We start from the raw sequence: 15,986 nt of genomic DNA, 5'->3' as shown, positions 1-15,986 counted from the left end.
GAAGTGTCGAGCTGTACTGTACTTGGCTTTGATTGCTGACCAGCAGATGATGTTCCTCCATGACACGCACGTTGTTGTTGAGCAGGAGGAGGAGGAGGTGGTTGTATTGGATTTCCATACATGTCTGTGGTGGGAGGTGGCTTAACAGGAACTTGCACCGGATTGCCATACATATCCGTGCTTGTGACGAACGCCGTTTGCAAAGGAGCATGTGGACCTGTTCTTGCAGACGAAGTACTGGAAGTTCCAAAATACATTTCTGGATTTTGTGGCAATGGAACTCTCTTCGCCTTTAATGTTTCCTCCTGATCCTTGTTTTCCAAAAGCTGCACGAAGTCGTTGATATTTGTAGTTTTCAACACTCCGTTATACTTCAGGATTTCCAAGAAACTACTCCATTGGGGAGGCAAAGCATCAGCAAACTTTTTCACCACTTCTGATTGAGTTGTCGCTACCCCAAAATTTTTCAACTCAGTAAGCAAATGATAAAACCGACTAGTCATGTCTCCCAAAGACTCATTATCTAAGCACGTGAAACTGTCAAATTCCTTCTTGAGAAGATCATGACGCAATTGGCGTGTTGCTTCATTCCCTACTCCTCTGGTTTTCAAACCGTCCCACAACTTCTTTGTAGTCTTGAAGCTGACAAACTGATGATAAATGTCTTTGCTTAACGCCTGAGTGAGAATGGCGTAGGCTTTCTTCTCCAGATCATATGTTTTCTTCTGATCCTCTGGAAGATCGGCAAAGGTAGCAGTCGACGAAGCAGCAACCTCTATAGCTTGATCGAAATCTGTGGTGAAACGTATCCACAGCTCTGTATTTTGACCCAGAACATATGTACGGAATCTATCAGCCCAACCCGGATACTCGTTTAAATGCATCAGCTTTGGAGGTCGATTCAAACTTCCAGTTTCGCTTTCGCTCAATAGAATACTTTGAATACTTGGAGTTTGATTCGAGACTAACGCCCACTGATTGGCTTGAGAAGATGTCGACACCGGAGACTCGGCCCATGAAGGAGATAAACTGGTAGACGTGTACTTTCCACTATCGGGAGCCGGTGTACCCCACCATGAGGGAGTGGAACCAGAACTGGTATATTTTCCACTGTCTGGAGCCGGATTCCACCAACTCGGATTCATGATTTATAAGACAAATGAATATCCCGAAAGATCACACACAGCCGAAGGATCCTGGTTCGAAAATCTGAAAAACAGAAACTTGTCAACAATAAACAGACCACAATCGAAAGATCAAATCTTGTTCGAAGGATCAACAGTGCTCGAAAGATCACTGTTGTATCTCGAACAATGATTTCGAAAGATTCACAAGCTCGAAGGATTCACTATTTGAAAGATCCTTATCTTTCGAGTATATATCCTTATCTTTCGATGAACTGTCTTTCGAATAGATTCCCTGGTCCGAAGGATAACACTCTGACTTCGAAGGATGGGTCGAAAGATGTATATCTATCGAAGCTTCCTTGATCGAAAGATGGTCTTTCGATGTCGAAAGATATCCTTCGAAACCCACTGACACACTGACACTGATGTGAAAGGTTGGTGAAAAGGTGATGGGTTGGTGAGGGTCAACTTTCGGCAAAAGGTATGGACAGACTGTACCTTCTTACCAACTTTGAAAATATTACCCAAAATGGACACCCCTTATCCAGAACCAGTCACCGGAATAATGACCGGAGATATGGCCGGAAATCACCAAAAGTTTAAAAAACAAGTTTTTAAGTTACCTAACCCGCTTATGAACACTCCCGGTAAGTTTAGAACACGCTTTTCAGTTAAAAAGTGCAATAAAAACTCCAAAAACGGGTGCAAAACCAAATGTCCAAACACACCAAGAACTTGAACAAACCCGGTTTTAAACAAGGTAAAGAGCCACGGCTCTGATACCACTTGTAGGTCCCTCTCGGAGGATGACGAACCTAAACCTTGTTATACAAACCCACTAGCGAGTGCGGAATCCAAGCTAGCAAGCAAACCGAGATGAAACAAGTATAAAGCACAACACACAAAGGTTCACCGATTAACACCACTGTATTAATGCGTATGAAGGCTTCGGTTACAAGCACAATGTTTACAAATCTAACTTGCAAACTCTCAAAGTGTGTGTGTGTGTTTCGGACAGAATGCTCTCAACTCTCTCTATCTCTTGGTGTGCATCTGTTGTCAAGTCTCTATCTTCTAACACACACTGCATGGGTATATATATACCCAGCTCAGCATTTCTGGTCCGAAGGATCCGATAGATGATCGAAGGATTATCTATCGATGACAAAGTGTTCGAAGGATCTACATATACTTCGAAGGATTGCATATCCTTCGAAGTCCAACATTATCCTTCGTAACATATCTTTCGAGGCCATCGAAGGATCTACATTATCCTTCGATGAGCTATCCTTCGACACAGAACATTTACAAACATTTTCTAACTGTTGGTCCAAGTCAAACCAGGAGGACGGTTGACTTGGTCAACTTACAGGACTGACAAGGACATCGTTTACATCGTGACCGAATACAGACAAAATACAGACACAAATGCACCAACATTAAGACCCTCACAATGCCTCTACGAGATGACGTATGGTTCCCTAGTCGTTACATAAGCCATCAGTACCAACTGATAATACACATAATCTTAACCTTGTAATATCATCACCTTTGTACATTGGCAAATCCATCTATGTTATGTGGATTTCTAGAAATCTAGTGGGTTTGAAAAAAATAGAAAAAATGAAAAATAACCTTATATGATTTAAAAAAAAATTTAATAAGAATCTATAAGAAAAGAACCTACTAAAAAAATTCAGGGTCCACCACTTCCTTTGTAAATTTATATAAGACCTAATAAATTTTCTTACTACATTAGGCTATTTATAGTCAAGATAAACACAAAGATGTTACCCAAAATAAATTAGTATTTGCAGGAACATACCACGTGGCAGTCATGTCAGTGAGGCCCCAATGCCCATTGCTGTCCCTGTGGTGACCTTGCCCTACCACTCCCCACTCTCCTCCCTATTTATTCCGGCCATCATTGACACTCTCCGGCAGTTTTCTCCGGCAACTTTTTCCACTTCATATATCTCTCTCTCTTCATTCTATATATACCCCACCCCCACCCTTCCTCCTTATCCTTAATGCTCTCTCATGCACACACATTTCACTATTTCACATACTTTTCATAAAAAAAAAGTAGAAACCAACGGATCTCAATTGTGTATTTGTGTTTGGGTTGTGAAAAGACATCCAACACATTACAAGTTACAAACCCTTTTAAGTTCTTGATTAAAACTGAATACAGAGATGCAACACTGTCCCTACACCACCATGAACATCCCAGGCAACACCGTGGTCACCAGCGGCACCGACGTGAGCGTGTTCGAGCGACAACAAGCAAGAATGAAGTGGCAACAACAACAACAAGAGGGTTTGTTTAATGGGAATGATCATCAATTCCGGGGTCTGGTTGAAGTTAAACCAGACCCCGGATTGCAATACGGGTGGCCGGATTTCAGTGATGGGTGTCAAGGTCAGGCGATCCCATCCTTAATGGAGGATCATAATCTCAAGAAAAGGAAAGCCCATGAAGATCAGAAGCAAAAGGTTGGATCTTTATTCATGTCTTTTGAAAAAAGATTGTTGGAAAGTATAAATAAAAAAAATCATATTTTTATAAGTGGTGGTAATTAAATTATTATTTTTCAGGTGGTTTTAAAAGAAAATAGTGTTAAAGAAAAGAAGATAAAAGGGTGTTCTGAAGAAAATTCTGCTGAAACTTCATCAAAAGAAAAACCAAAGGCTGTAGAAGGTCCAAAACAAGAATACATTCATGTTCGAGCTCGTAGAGGTCAAGCAACCGATAGCCATAGTTTGGCTGAACGAGTACGTAATTCGTGAATTTAATTAAGGAAAATTAGATTTTAATAATACAAACTATGACTCGTGTTTCATAATCGAGCATAACTCCATGATATAATGCAAGTGGGATTGCCTTGACAAGATGGATTATATATTTTTTGGGTTAATAAGCTATTGTTTAGTTACTAAAATTAAATTCGCCTATTTTTAATCACATAAATGAAATTAATTAATTTGAGTCTAATATGTAATTTAAATATATTTTTTGAGCAGGTAAGAAGGGAGAAAATCAGTGAGAGAATGAAATATTTGCAGGATTTAGTTCCAGGCTGCAACAAGATCACTGGAAAAGCAGGAATGCTTGATGAAATCATCAATTATGTTCAATCTCTTCAAAAACAAGTAGAAGTAAGCATATTAAATTATATATAATCATTACAACCATTAGATTCCCACTTTCTAAATTTAGAAACTAATCATATAAATGTGATTTTGATTGCCAACAGTTCTTGTCCATGAAGCTTGCTACACTTCAACCCAGATTAGATTTTGACATTGATAGCCTAATCATGAAAGAGGTAATTAAGATCATCATCATCATCATTATCATTATAATTATTATTATTATTATTATTATTATTATTATTATTATTATTATTATTATTATTATTATTATTATTATTATTATTATTATTATTATTATAAAGATTTAGATATGGATTATGCATGAACACACCCTAATTAAACTCCTACTCTCCTAGCATATGGTCTGATTAGTTTGCTAACATATCTTGTTATTTATCTATCAGATGTTTGAAGTTCCAGCAGTCGCGTACTCGGCTGAAGTGGCGAATTCTGCTTATTTTCAAGTAAATTCGTTACTAGAAATGGGAAATAACCCGATTGACGCGATGTTAAGAAGAAGCATTGGTGGTCCCGTTTCGATTCCCGAAACATTCGTTGTTTCATCGTGTTTCAATGTAATTCCTTGTTTCGGTTTTTCTGTTGTAAATAACTGGCTTCAACTATTAGATAATCGTGTTAATTTGTTTATTGATGTTTTATATTTATTTTTTCTTGTAGCAAATGCAACCAGGTGTGACATGGGATGGTGATCTACACAATCTATACAGAATGGAAATTCAACAAGAATCATCAACAATTCCATTTCAACCCCATAAATTTACTGGTAAAAAGAGCATAACACTATACACATATTTTTTTCAATATATATGTATGTCTAACGTATGTTACGTGCTATGAATGTGGTAATCTGAATTAATTAAGCCCGCATAACGCAAACAATATTATTTTAACATAGTTAATACAAATATAGAGCTACATACCCAAAAAAAAGCAAATAATAAGTGGGTCAGTTCACATATTTGGACCAAGAAAGTTGCTTGTTGGGTATCGGGTTGCCATCATATATTAGGACCGGATTATAACGGACACAGTCAGCCCAGTTGAGTACTTTTAAACCACTTTCATTTGGGTCACTACTTATGGAACCAATCGGCTAACCCGGCCACCAGATCAGTGGGTGGACTGAATTTTCAAATTATTCACGACCTCATTCGTTATTTAGAATGGTTCAAATAACCGATCAGTGGATTGACTAGAAGGCCGGTTTAATGACCAACCCAATTATCTAAACATTAGGGATGGCAATGGGTCGGGTTTGGGTTGGGTATTGGTAATCTCATACCCATACCCGGTTGTAAAAACATGTCCCATACCCGGTCCAATACCCGTCGGGTATTTGTTGGGTAATTACCCGTCGGGTATTTTTCAGGTATCGGGTATACCCATTAGTTTGTTAAAAGATGTACGTTGGGATTTCCAAATACATTTCTTTACTATTATAATTATTATATAATATTATTCATACAACAACTATTATAAACAAAAAAGAATAAATTACATACATATATGTTATATCATAAATCAATAATAACTTTATAATACTTATACACTTATATCTATATACTTCATATCATATAAAATATATATAGTATTATCAAAAACATATACTAAAAGAATTTTTCCTTTCAAATTATGAACATACTAAAATAAATCACTATAAAAAATGTCAATGAAAAATAAAAATATAAATTAAAAAATTCGGGTATATAGTTCGGGTAAACGGGTATGTGGTTTCGGGTAATCGGGTCGGGTATCACCTAATCCCATACCCGACCCATACCCGCGAAAATTTTTAAAACGAATCCCATACCCGGCCCAATACCCGTCGGGTATCGGGTATACCCGTCCCATATGTGTCGGGTTTCGGGTATACCCGTCGAGCTCGGGTATTTTTGCCATCCCTACTAAACATTAAAACTTGTAAGCTATTTGGAGAAATGTTAATTACTTAATTAGTACCATAAATTTTCCTTTTTTTTTAAACTTCTAGATTGTTTTTCAGGTTTATATGAAGGAAGCAATTTGAAGATGGAGTTGTAAATCCATTTGAAGAATTCTTTTTGCTATGATTAAATCTAAATGTCTACTAATTTTTAATTAGTCATTTTCCAATGTATATATACATATATATCACATATGTAAGCATTCGAGAAACAATAACGAGGAACTCAAGAGTTTATCATCATAATGAATATTTCCATTTTCCACCTTATGTTGTAAACATTAAGGATACTATTTTATTTAAGAATAATCACAAATTGCCTAGAAATTGCAACTTGCAAGAACATACAAATATACTGTATTATTTAAATTGCGAAAAATGTTGATATTTTGAGGAATTAAATTGAAATGCAACAAGCCAATGACATCCATGATAGTAACAACTCGTATGGGACCAAAATAGACAACTTTGATTGAGACATACAAATTTAAGAGCTTAAAACTGGCCCTGCGTTCATGTCCCCGACCTGTTTGAACCGTGTTAAAGAAATGTTTGTTACGAGTTCTTACCCAAACCCATTTTACCCGCGCAATCATTTCTAACTCTTCCATTAGAGATGTTGATAAACAACATTAGTTATGATGTTAGATCTTAATATCTCTAAAAAATGCACAAACTTGATCTTTTAATCTCTAAAAAAATGCTCAAACTCGATCTTTTGGTTGCTTAATGGCGGCATCTTTCAATCGTTTTCAAGCCATAAGTTGAAAAAGACGCTAAGATATGGCCTCATTCGCATCAAGATTTTCTTGATTCCCTTTGTTTTCTTGATGGTGATTGACCATAATACCTTTTGACCCCAGCCCCCACTTCAACAGGAACAGATTTAGATTTATGCACTTTACATAAAAGGAATGACAACATCAAAATTACCAATGAAGATATCCTATTTCAAGTATGTGAACCTGCAGTCCTCATTATACCATATTTCCAGTAAGCTCTTATTTAAATATAATATGATTAACTTCATGCTATGAACTTGCATTTATTCCTTGTCCCACAAACAACTTTGTGCACATTTTTTTAGTAAATAATTAAAGCATTATTATAAAGATAATCCAAATTTAGGGTACGGACGCCCATCACTTATCACTCACTGATCACTCACAACTTCCAATTAAGTTTCGCCATGTTATCAAGCATTATTCCATCACTAGTGATGGATTTTAGTGGAAATGCCCATCACTCACAACTCCTTTTTTTGTTTTTGTTTTTAAATTATAAATTAACAATGAAACAATAAAATTATAAATTAAAGACAAAATGACAGTGCACGTCCTTTAGGTTTACCTAAAAGTACAGTGCACGTCCTTAACGTTTAAAAGTTGCACTGCACATCCTTTACCTTTAATTTTGTTGCATTGCAAGTCCTTTATGGCTAACGGTGTTAACTTTTACCATTAAATCCCTAGAAATATTTCTAGAAATATTTTAGATTACAATAAAAAAAAACATACATAAAGAAAACCTACTCCTCGTCCGAGTTAGGAAATTCCAAACCTAAAGAACCTACAAGTTCAATTAAATTGTATCTCAATCGAAAGTGAATTTCTTCATCACGCAAGTCTTGTTGGATATTTTCGGGAACGGGAACTTGTGTAGGAGGATCCGGCACCCAATCTGGAGATATTGCACGTCCGTCTTCTTTGATTAGCATATTGTGCAATATGATACATGCATATGCTATGCTATGTATTGTTTTCTTATTCATCGCACGAACCAGTCGGTTTAGTATGCCTCATCCACCCTTTAAAACACCAAAAGCCCTCTCAACATCTTTTCTTGCCGATTCTTACAATCTTTTGAACACCTTTTCTTTAACCTCGACAGGAAATAAAGGAGATTTCACAAAAACTGACCATGATGGGTGTTATGGGTGGATTTCTACTCATATATCCTGAATAATATTCTGACTATGTTTCTTTTATTGTGATCAGGATACCGGATCAGGATATTGGTAACATCCTAATACAGTATCCTGGTAGTGACTAACTAATTCACGTGCTGATTAATGAAGCAAGTCTATAACGTTCAAGTGGACCTGTTCTCCCAATGACTCGGGCTAATCTGTTGAAATAGGAATGTTGAAGCCGGAAGACGTGGACTACAACGTTCACAAAGGGAATATTCGCTTTATCCCGGTTTTGTAGGCTAGTTAGTTAGCTTAGTTTTACTATAAATAGGATTGATCGGATCAGATAAGAACACACAATCTCTTGCTCTCTACTAGCTGCAATCACTCACACTTACACTTGTATTCAAATCGCATTGCATTGTAACACCTAGTTGATCCGCATCATATCCTGCACTGTATCCTGATATTTGAAGTAATAAGAAGAACAAGGCAGCTGCGATTGTCAGCTCCCGAGGTTTTGTGCCGGCGATCTAGATTGATAAAGGGCTTTCCTCGTACATCCTGTGTCACCCTTTACATTTTTGCTCATTGTTTGATTGTTGATACAACTCGACATCCTGAGCCGTATCCTGAAAACTGTTTTTGTTAACAACTTAATCAGCATATATTTTTCAAATACTTCTAGCACACTATCTCACTTAACTAATTTGATCACTTAATTACTTAGGTAATTTTTGACCAAAACAATTTGGAGCCCACCATGGGGCAAGTGGTGCTATTTCTACTAAGAGCTTTTGCAAAATCATTACTTGGTTTTCTATTTTCGAAACTTTTTGCTACACTATTTTTAATGGCTTTAAGATCAAACATGAGCTCTTCTACCGTGTCTGCCACAACCTATACAATAATTGGTTCGGTACTTCCACCACCTCCGAGGATGCAAGCCTCTTCACAGCCTCAAGATCTTTCAAGAGGAACAAAAACTCATGTGTCTCGGGATGTTATCCCCACTCCGAATGTTCAAGGATCTGCTGTCTCAGGGGGTACTCCTATTTTGGCTTCTAATGATGAAATTCTAACTTTGTTTGGCAGTATACAGGATCAGATGAAGCAATACCAGGAGACCAATCAGATGCTGATGAGAGAGATAAAACTCTTGAAATCCAGCTCAAGCTGGCCTACTGAGGATACCGTCACTCCCTTGCAGCCCAGGGCTTTGAACTTCAGTTTGGTAGTGTATACCAAGGATAACAGGGGCAATATTGTGCCTAGTCATACTCAGAATCATACTCCTGAGATACCCTCTTCGGTTAGGGTGTCAACTGTGAGAAGCTCATGATATGCTTCAGGATATGGCCAGAATCCTCAAACTGGTAACGTGTCTAATAATACTAATACTCTTGTTACTAATGGTGTAGGATGCAGGTATGATATCAGCATTTTCTAGGGAGCTTCAGAAATTAAAAGACATGATATCCAGTGTACCTGGGGTGGTCCAGCCAATTCCAGAAGTGTCTCAAGACAGCCACACGATATCCCGGTTTGCATATCCTATTTGTGATGCTGAAATCCCAAAAAGATTTCAGACCTCCAACATGAAGCTCTATGACGGAACTACGGATCCTGAAGAGCATATTGCTCAATATAGGGAAAGGATGGAAATTAATCCTATCCCCCCAGATCTCAAGGAAGCGTGCCTCTGCAAGGGTTTTGGTTCTACTTTAACAGGATCAGCCTTAAAATGGCTCTTAAATGTTCCAACTTATTCAATTACATCATTTGCTCATTTAGTCAATTTGTTTAATAGTCAATTTTCTTGCAGTCGAAGTTTTGAAAAACTAACCAGTAATCTCTACAGGATAACTCAAGGACCTCAGGAATCCTTGAGAGATTATGTGAACAAGTTTAGCCGGGAATCCTTAGATATCCCACATCTTGATGTTGCAACAGATATGCAGGCTTTCAAGATGGGATTGCAGAAAGATTCTCAATTTTACCAGGATCTTGTAATGAATCCCTGCAGGAACCTGGATGAAGCTCGGAAGACGTGGACCATAACGTTCACCAAGGGAATATTCGTTATATCCCAGATTTGTAGGCTAGTTAGTTAGTTTTATCTTACTATAAATAGGATTGATCGGATCAGATAAGAACAACAATCTCTCGAACTCTGTTTCTTTCTAGCTGCAAACACTCACAACACACTTACACTTGTATTGAAATCGCATTGTAACACTTAGTTGATCTGCATCATATCCTGCACTGCATCCTGACATTTGAAGTAATAAGAAGAACAAGGCAGCTGCGATTGTCAGCTCCCGAGGTTTTATGCCGGTGATCTAGATTGATCAAGGGCTTTCCTTGTACATCCCGTGTCACCCTTTACATTTTTGCTCATTGTTTGTTTGTAGATACAGCTCGATATCCTGAGCCGTATCCTGATAACTGTTTTTGCAAACAACTAAATTAGCATATTTTCAACACACACTCTTAGCACACTACCTCACTTAACTAATTTGATCACTTAATTGCTTTGGTAATTTTTTACCAAAACAATTTGGCGCCCACCGTGGGGCAAGTGGTGCTATTTCTACTAAAAGCTTTTGCAAAATCATTACTTGGTGTTCTATTTTCAAAACTTTTTGCTACACTACTTTCAATGGCCACAAGATCAAACATGGACGCTTCCACCGTGTCTGCTACAACCTCTGCAACAATTGGTTCGGTGCTTCCACCACCTCCTCCGAGAACGCAAGCCTCTTCGCTGCCTCAGGATGTTATCCCGGCACGCAACATTCAGGGATCTGCTCCTGTTTTGGCCTCTATTGAAGAAATTCTAACTTTGTTTGGTAGTGTAGAGGAACAGATGAGGAAACAGCAGGAGACCAACCAAATGCTGATGAGAGAGATACAACTCTTGAAATCCAGCTCAAGCAGGCCCGTTGAGGATACTGTCACTCCCTTGCAACCCAGAGCTTTGAACTTCAGTTCTGCTGTATATACTAAGGATAACAGGGGGAATATTGTGCCTAGCCATTCCCAGAGTCATATTCCTAAGATACCCTCTTCGGTTAGGGTGTCAACTGTGAGAAGTTCAGGATATGCTTCAGGATACGGCCAGAATCCTCAGGCTGGTAACGTATCTAATAATAATAATACTCTTGCTACTAATGGTATTGGATCTTTGCAGGATGCAGGTATGACATCAGCATTTTCTAGGGAGCTTCAGAAATTGAAGGACATGATATCCAGTGTACCTAGGGTGGTCCAGCCAATTCCAGAAGTATCCCACGACAGCCACAGGATATCCCGGTTTGCATATCCTATTTGTGATGCTGAAATCCCAAAAAGATTTCAAACCCCCAACATGAAGCTCTATGACGGAACTACGGATCCTGAAGAGCATATTGCCCAGCATAGGGAAAGGATGGAAATTAACCCTATTCCTCTGGATCTCAAGGAAGCATGCCTATGCAAGGGTTTTGGTTCTACCTTAACAGGATCGGCCTTAAAATGGCTCTTAAACGTTCCTCCTCATTCAGTTATATCGTTTGCTCATTTAGTCAATTTATTTAAATAATCAATTTTCTTGCAGTCGAAGCTTTGAAAAACTAACCAGTGATCTCTACAGGATAACGCAAGGACCTCAGGAATCCTTGAGAGATTATGTGAACAAGTTTAGCCGGGAATCCTTAGATATCCCACATCTTGATGTTGCAACGGCTGTGCAGGCTTTCAAGATGGGATTACTGAAAGATTCTCAATTTTACCAGGATCTTGTAATGAATCCCTGCAGGAACCTGGAGGATGACAAAAAGATGCAAGAGAGGATGAATTCATCCACAACTTATGAGTCAACCAACAGGAAATCAGAATCCTCGTATAAACCATATCGCTCTAAGCCATATGGCAGGAATGACAACAAAAAAGTAAATGCTGTTGAAGATGAGGATCCCGAGGAGTATCCTAAGTTGTCTGAATATTGTTTTTCTGCTAATATACCTGAACTGATGTATGCTATGCAGGGTTTAGGAAACAAAGCAAGGTGGCCCCGGAAGAATCAACAAAAAGCTGATTGGAAGGATAAGTCCAAATGGTGTGCCTTCGATGAGGATTTCGAATATGTTACTGAGGATTGCATTTCTCTGAGGAAAGAAATAAGCTATCTCTTGAGCAAGGGATATCTGGAGGACCTCCTAGGAAGAAAGAAGAATAAGGGTCAGGATACTGAGAAGGATCCTGAACGAGCAGCATCACCTCCTGCGGATGCCAAGATAATTAACTTCATTTCAGGAGGATCCGACATATGCGGGACATCATATTCTCGGCAAAAAGGCACGCGAAGGAGGCCAAAGTAGAGAGGGGAGATAAGCCAACCAGGATGTTAACCCTCACGACTGATAAAGTGATCACGTTCGATAGTGATGACAGGGATACTGCCAGGATCCTCACCATGATGCTTTGGTAATAACTTTATATGTTGCTAACCATTTTGTGCGCATGATACTGGTGGATAATGGCAGCCCCGTCAACATAATTCAGCTGGAAACATTGAAAAGGATGAATGTATTCCCGATGGATATTACTTCGAAATCCACTGTGCTCGTTGGGTTCAGTGGAGAAGCCAGGAATACCGTGGGAGAGATAAAGTTGCCTGTGTATGTTGAAGGGGTCAACTCAATGCAGCGCTTTTGTGTCATGGACTCCTTATCCTGCTATAATATTATATTGGGTAGGCCCTGGATCCATGATATGAAAGCTGTGCCGTCAACCTATCATCAATGCATCAAGATCCCTACCCCTTGGGGAGTAGTCAAGGTGGAGAATGATCAGCAGGAAGCAAACGAGTGTTATTCTTCTTCGATGAAATCCTCGACAAAGCCCAGTGCAGCATAGCAATTAAAGATGCGAGCCCAAGATATCATGGAAGGTTCAGAGCAGGATGTAAAGAAAATTATCCTATATCAGGATAATCCAGATATCTTGGTGCTCGTGGGAACCAATATCCCCCAGGATATTGAAAATCAATTGACTAACTTTTTGAAATGCAGGATGTTAACATTCGCGTGGAAACACGAGGATATGACAGGTATTTCCAAGGATATTATAACCCACAAGCTCGGAATTGATAGGTCTTTCAAGCCTGTCCAACAGAAACGAAGGAAGTTTGCTCCAGAGCGGTATACTATCATTCAGGAAGAAGTTGAAAGATTATTAAAAAGCAAGAAGATTAGGGAAGTAAAATTTCCCAATTGGCTAGCAAATGTAGTTGTGGTGCAAAAGAAAAATGGGAAATGGAGAGTGTGTGTAGACTACACAGACTTAAACAAAGCTTGTCCCAAAGACCCATTTCCCCTACCTCATATTGATTCAGTGGTGGATGCTACTGCCGGCCACGAGATGTTAACCTTCATGGATGCCTTCTTGGGATTCCTGCAGATCCAAATGGAACCCTCGGATAAGGAGGATACTGCTTTCATGACACCGTCAGGTATTTATTGTTATACTGCTATGCCTTTTGGTTAAAAAAATGCAGGTGCAACATACCAAAGATTGGTGAACATGATGTTTAAAGACAAGCTGGGGGACCCATGGAGGTGTACATCGATGACATGGTAGTAAAATCTAAAAAAGCTGAGGATCACCTCCAGGATATTAAGGGAGCATTCGATATCCTGGACCAATACAACATGAAGCTAAACCCTGCCAAATGCCATTTTGGAGTGGGGGCAAGAAAGTTTCTCGGGTACTTGGTGACCAAAAGGGTTATAGAAGCAAGCCCAGAGCAGATTAAAGCTATCTCGGACATCAAGTCACCTTCAAATATGAAAGATGTATAAAGATTAACAGGGCGAGTAACAGCATTAAACAGGTTTATATCAAGATCCTCAAAAAAATGCAAGGAATTCTATGATATCCTAAAGAAGAATAAGAAATTCGAATGGGGAGAGAAGCATGAAGCAGCCTTGTAGGAATTAAAGCAGTATCTCTCGACTGCACCTCTATTGATGAAGCCAGAGAATGGTGAACCATTATCCCTATATCTTGCAGTATCAGGGAATGCGGTAAGTGCTATCCTGGTAAAGGGTCACGAAGGTCAGCAATATCCTGTCTATTATGTTAGTAAAAGTTTACTAGATGCTGAAACTAGATATTCCCATTTAGAAAAATTAATATTAGCCCTAATTATGGCATCAACAAAACTTAGAAATTATTTTGAGACATATAGGATTCATGTTAAAACTAATTATCCTATTAAAAATGTGCTTAGGAAACCTGAGATGTCACTCAGGATGGCTAAGTGGTCAGTAAAATTAAGTGCCTATGATCTAGTATATGAACCTAGAAATGCCATAAAGTCTCAGGCTCTAGTTGACTTTGTGGCCGATTTCAGTAGTGATATTCAAAATGAAGTAGACCTAGAAGTACAACAGATAGGAGAAAATTTAGAATCCTGGACATTATATACTGATGGTGCATCTAATGTAAGAGGTGTAGGTTTGGGTATACTACTAAAATCTCCACAGGGGGACATATTACCCCAGGTTTTTAGATGTGAGTTTCCTGCCACTAATAATGAAGCAGAATATGAAGCTTTAATTGCAGGATTAGAATTGGCTAAGAGCATGAATATCAAGAGTTTGCAAGTATATGTTGATTCCTTGTTAATTACTAACCATTTTAATGGATCCTATGTAGTTAAAGGTGAGAAATTGATTGAGTATCTCGAAAATCTCAAAAAATTAGCAGGATATTTTGATGTTTTTACACTTGAACAGGTACCGAGAGAGGATAATGCTGAAGCAGATGCCTTGGCTAATCTAGGATCATCAGTCAGGATACCGGAGGGAACCCACATACCAATATTACTGTATCATGCGACGGATCTTCTCAAATCTCAGGACAAGGAGGTAGTAAGTATCCAGGATCCTGATGATGAGTATCCCGAGGAGGATCCTAAGTCTTGGACGGCCCCAATCATGAGATATCTCAAGGAAGGACACATCCCGAAGGATGAGAATCCTAAGGCCTTTAGAATGAAGGTATCACGATTCACTATTATAAATAATGTTTTGTACAAGAAATCTCTTGCAGGACCATATCTGAGGTGCTTAGAGGATCCCGAAACCAAAGAAGTGCTTCAGGATATACACGAAGGGGATTGTGGTAACCATACTGGGGGTAGGTTGTTATTCTCAAAGGTATTAAGAACAGGATACTATTGGCCAACGATGAGGAAAGATGCTGCAAAATATGCTCGAAGATGTGATGCATGTCAAAGACACAATAATATATTACATTAGCCTGCTGAACCACTGTATCATATTGTTTCCCCTTGGCCATTCATGAAGTGGGGAATGGATATAGTAGGAAAATTGCCAAAGGCTCCAGGAGGAAAAGTCTTCATGCTGGCAATGACTGATTATTTCTCTAAATGGGTTGAAGCGGAAGCATGTTCAAGTTAGAGACCAGGAAGTAGTATCCTTCATTAAAAGGATTATCCTGACTAGATTTGGAGTACCAGCTGAGATAATTTGTGACAATGGTTCTCAGTTTATAAGTAAGAGGACTACTGACTTTTGCAAGAGTTGGGGAATTAAAATGATCACGTCCACACCGGTACATCCTCAAGCAAATGGACAAGCAGAATCCTCGAACAAGATAATTGTGAACAATTTGAAGAAGAGACTTGGAGCTAAGAAGGGAAGATGGGAAGAAGAATTATCCTTTGTTTTATGGGCTGATAGAACGACAGTAAACAGTGCAACTGGCCAAACTCCATTTTCCTTAGTATTTGGGGCAGAAGCTGTGATCCCGACAGAAA

General features: G+C 38.7%; 1 protein-coding gene across 1 annotated transcript; it reads left to right on the top strand.

The window, feature by feature from the left end:
- The first annotated feature begins 2,926 nt into the window (after positions 1 to 2,926).
- On the top strand, positions 2,927 to 6,511 carry LOC110916128 (transcription factor bHLH63). The gene is made up of 7 exons (XM_022160885.2): positions 2,927 to 3,623; positions 3,726 to 3,902; positions 4,152 to 4,286; positions 4,385 to 4,456; positions 4,688 to 4,858; positions 4,962 to 5,067; positions 6,307 to 6,511. Exons 1-7 carry the CDS (start codon positions 3,324 to 3,326, stop codon positions 6,342 to 6,344), a joined length of 999 nt encoding a protein of 332 aa, XP_022016577.1. The 5' UTR covers positions 2,927 to 3,323; the 3' UTR covers positions 6,345 to 6,511.
- Positions 6,512 to 15,986: the final 9,475 nt, after the last annotated feature.

The sequence above is a fragment of the Helianthus annuus genome, chromosome 16, assembly GCF_002127325.2.
Source record: "Helianthus annuus cultivar XRQ/B chromosome 16, HanXRQr2.0-SUNRISE, whole genome shotgun sequence".
In the NCBI taxonomy this organism is placed as follows: domain Eukaryota; kingdom Viridiplantae; phylum Streptophyta; class Magnoliopsida; order Asterales; family Asteraceae; genus Helianthus; species Helianthus annuus.
Note: the sequence above shows the minus strand (reverse complement) of the source record. Positions and strands in the feature narration are given on the sequence as shown.

What these genes read in the sequence shown, in the direction of transcription:
- LOC110916128 (XM_022160885.2), top strand. Translation starts at nt 3,324, where the DNA reads ATGCAACACTGTCCCTACACCACCATGAACATCCCAGGCAACACCGTG. An exon ending in GCCATAGTTTGGCTGAACGA is followed by an intron (nt 3,903 to 4,151) that starts GTACGTAATTCG and finishes TTTTTTGAGCAG; the next exon opens with GTAAGAAGGGAGAAAATCAG. An exon ending in TTGTTTCATCGTGTTTCAAT is followed by an intron (nt 4,859 to 4,961) that starts GTAATTCCTTGT and finishes TTTTTCTTGTAG; the next exon opens with CAAATGCAACCAGGTGTGAC.